At 39.8% G+C, this 2,331-nt stretch overlaps 1 protein-coding gene across 1 annotated transcript; it reads right to left on the bottom strand.

Moving 5' to 3' along the window:
- Window positions 1-1,301: 1,301 nt before the first annotated feature.
- LOC138874984 (uncharacterized) lies at window positions 1,302-1,724 on the bottom strand. Its single transcript, XM_070153787.1, has one exon. It carries the CDS (start codon window positions 1,722-1,724, stop codon window positions 1,302-1,304), a length of 423 nt encoding a protein of 140 aa, XP_070009888.1.
- Between the last annotated feature and the right edge of the window lie 607 nt (window positions 1,725-2,331).

The following is a 2,331-nucleotide window of genomic DNA, read 5'->3' as shown; positions in this document are numbered from 1 at the left end:
GGGTTGCTGGATTTTTGGCTCGGCAGGTGGTTTTGGGGTAGGGTTTGGTTAGGTTCAGGCGTTGGGGGGGGAGCTGGTTGCGACGGGGGTGCGACTGGTGGTTTGAGTAGGTGTTTGGACGTGGTGTTTGGGCGTAGGGTCGAGGAGCTGGGTTCCGACGTGAGGGAGTGGAGGTTATGGCATTGTGGGTGGTGGTTTTGGAGTACAGTGACAACGGGGGTCGTCGTGGGTAGTGGTCGACGATGGCTGCTGGGTTTTGCTCGCTCAGCAGGTGGTTTCAGACGTTTGGTGAAGGTGACGGAGGGAAATGGTTTCCACTGGTTTGGGGCTAGGCTCAGTAGGGTCTTTTCTTCTTCTTCTTTTGAAGAAGAAGATCTACAATAGTCTCCGAAAATCCCAAAAATCTGTCTGTCTATTTGATATGGTTTTGCCCAGGGAAATGAGCCCCACGCGTGGTGGGGTTCGAGGCTTGTGTCCCCCACACGTGGTGGTGTTCCCCGTGTATCGTGTTTCGTCCGTGTTCCCCACGCGTGTCCCCTCATGTGTGGTGGACTCGGATTATTATGGGCTAGGTCCGAAATTAGGCCTAAAACCGGGTAGTTTGAACCCGAATATTATTCCTTTGCCCGGACCCGAGAAATAGGAAAACTTTGCTTAACTAGTCCTATGTAAGCAAAATAACTACCAAAAATAAGACTAGTATTTAAACAAAACTATATTTTTTTTGAATATTTTTCAAGATTTAAAATAGCTACAAAATATTAATAAAACCTTTTTTTTGTAATTTTCGTAAATATTAAGATAAAATATGAAGTAATATTTTTTTTTGTATTTTTCAAAGTTAAAATGACTATAAAATATTAATAAAACTATTTTTTGTAATTTTCGTTTTTTAATAGAGACAAAATATAAAGTAATATTTTTTGTATTTTTCCAAAATTAAAACGACTACGAAACATTAATAGAATTATATTTTTTTGTAATTTTCGAATTTATATAAAGTACCAAAATAAAGTACAATTTTTTGTATTTTTCAAGTTTATGAGAAATACATAAACTAAAATTTATATATATATTTTTGTGATTTTTCTTTTTGCAACGAAATAAAGTAAAATAGTTAAAATGACTATATTAGACCCAATTACATATTTATGCTAAAAAATGTGAAAATCCTCGGGGAGGGTCAAATATCACGTGCTTACAGCGTCGACACACCTTAGTAAGCCCAAATCCGAAGTTCTTCTGTATAAGTTTCCTCCGCTATGGAAGAAGTTATTTGATAATCTCCGAAGTGTGCGTTTCTAAATGTGATTTGCATGCTCCGGGTATTCTCCTTTTGTTAAGTACACCTTGATGTTATGGAACCAAGGCTTTCCATCTACTTCTTCCTCGACATGAGCACAATATGCCAGCTGATTATGGATCCTCACCGGAATGGAATCAATGTAGTTCTTATCTGGATGTTGTATCATGGATGATAAAGTGTCTAATGCATCGATGAACTCATTCTGAATTTTGGGCACATGTCGAAATTCTATCTTTGTGAACCTCCTTTTCAATTCCTGCACATGGTGCAGATATGGCAGTATCTTGGAATTCTTAGTGGCCCACTCTCCTTGTACCTGGTGCATAAGCAAATTTGAGTCACCGATCACCAGCAACTCCTGAATGTTCATGTAGACTGCTATGTTGAGCCCTAGTATGCAGGCTTCGTATTCTGCCATATTGTTGGTGTAGGGAAATCTGAGTTTAGTAGATACAGGATAATACTGACCCGTTTCTGATACCAAAACTGCTCCAATGCCTACTCCTTAGAAATTTGCGACTCCATCAAAGAACACCTCCAACCATCATATGCTTCAGTAATGTCTTCTCCTACGAATGATACTTCTTCATTAGGAAAATACGTTTTCAAGGGTTCGTATTCTCCTCCTACCGGATTTTCAGCGAGGTGATCTGTCAATGCTTGTCCCTTGACTGCCTTTTGAGTTACATAGATGATATCGAACTCACTTAGTAGTATCTGCCATTTAGCTAACTTCCCAGTAGGCATGGGCTTCCATATATGTACTTCAGAGGATCCATCTTGTATATGAGGTATGTAGTGTAGGCACAGAAATAATGCCTCAATTTCTAGGCTGTCTAGGTCAAAGCACAGCAAGTGCGTTCAAACAGAGAATACTGTGCTTCATTAGGTGTGAATTTCTTACTCAGGTAATATATGGCTTCCTCCTTTCTTCCTGTCTCATCATGTTGTCCCAAAACACATCCGAAGGCTCCATCTAACATGAATAGATAAAGTAGCAAAGGTCGTCCTGGTTCTAGCGGGAC

Source organism: Nicotiana sylvestris, chromosome 8 (genome assembly GCF_000393655.2).
Source record: "Nicotiana sylvestris chromosome 8, ASM39365v2, whole genome shotgun sequence".
NCBI lineage: Eukaryota > Viridiplantae > Streptophyta > Magnoliopsida > Solanales > Solanaceae > Nicotiana > Nicotiana sylvestris.
This window is presented reverse-complemented; position numbering and strand designations above follow the sequence as displayed.

What these genes read in the sequence shown, in the direction of transcription:
- LOC138874984 (XM_070153787.1), bottom strand. Translation starts at nt 1,724, where the DNA reads ATGGCAGAATACGAAGCCTGCATACTAGGGCTCAACATAGCAGTCTAC.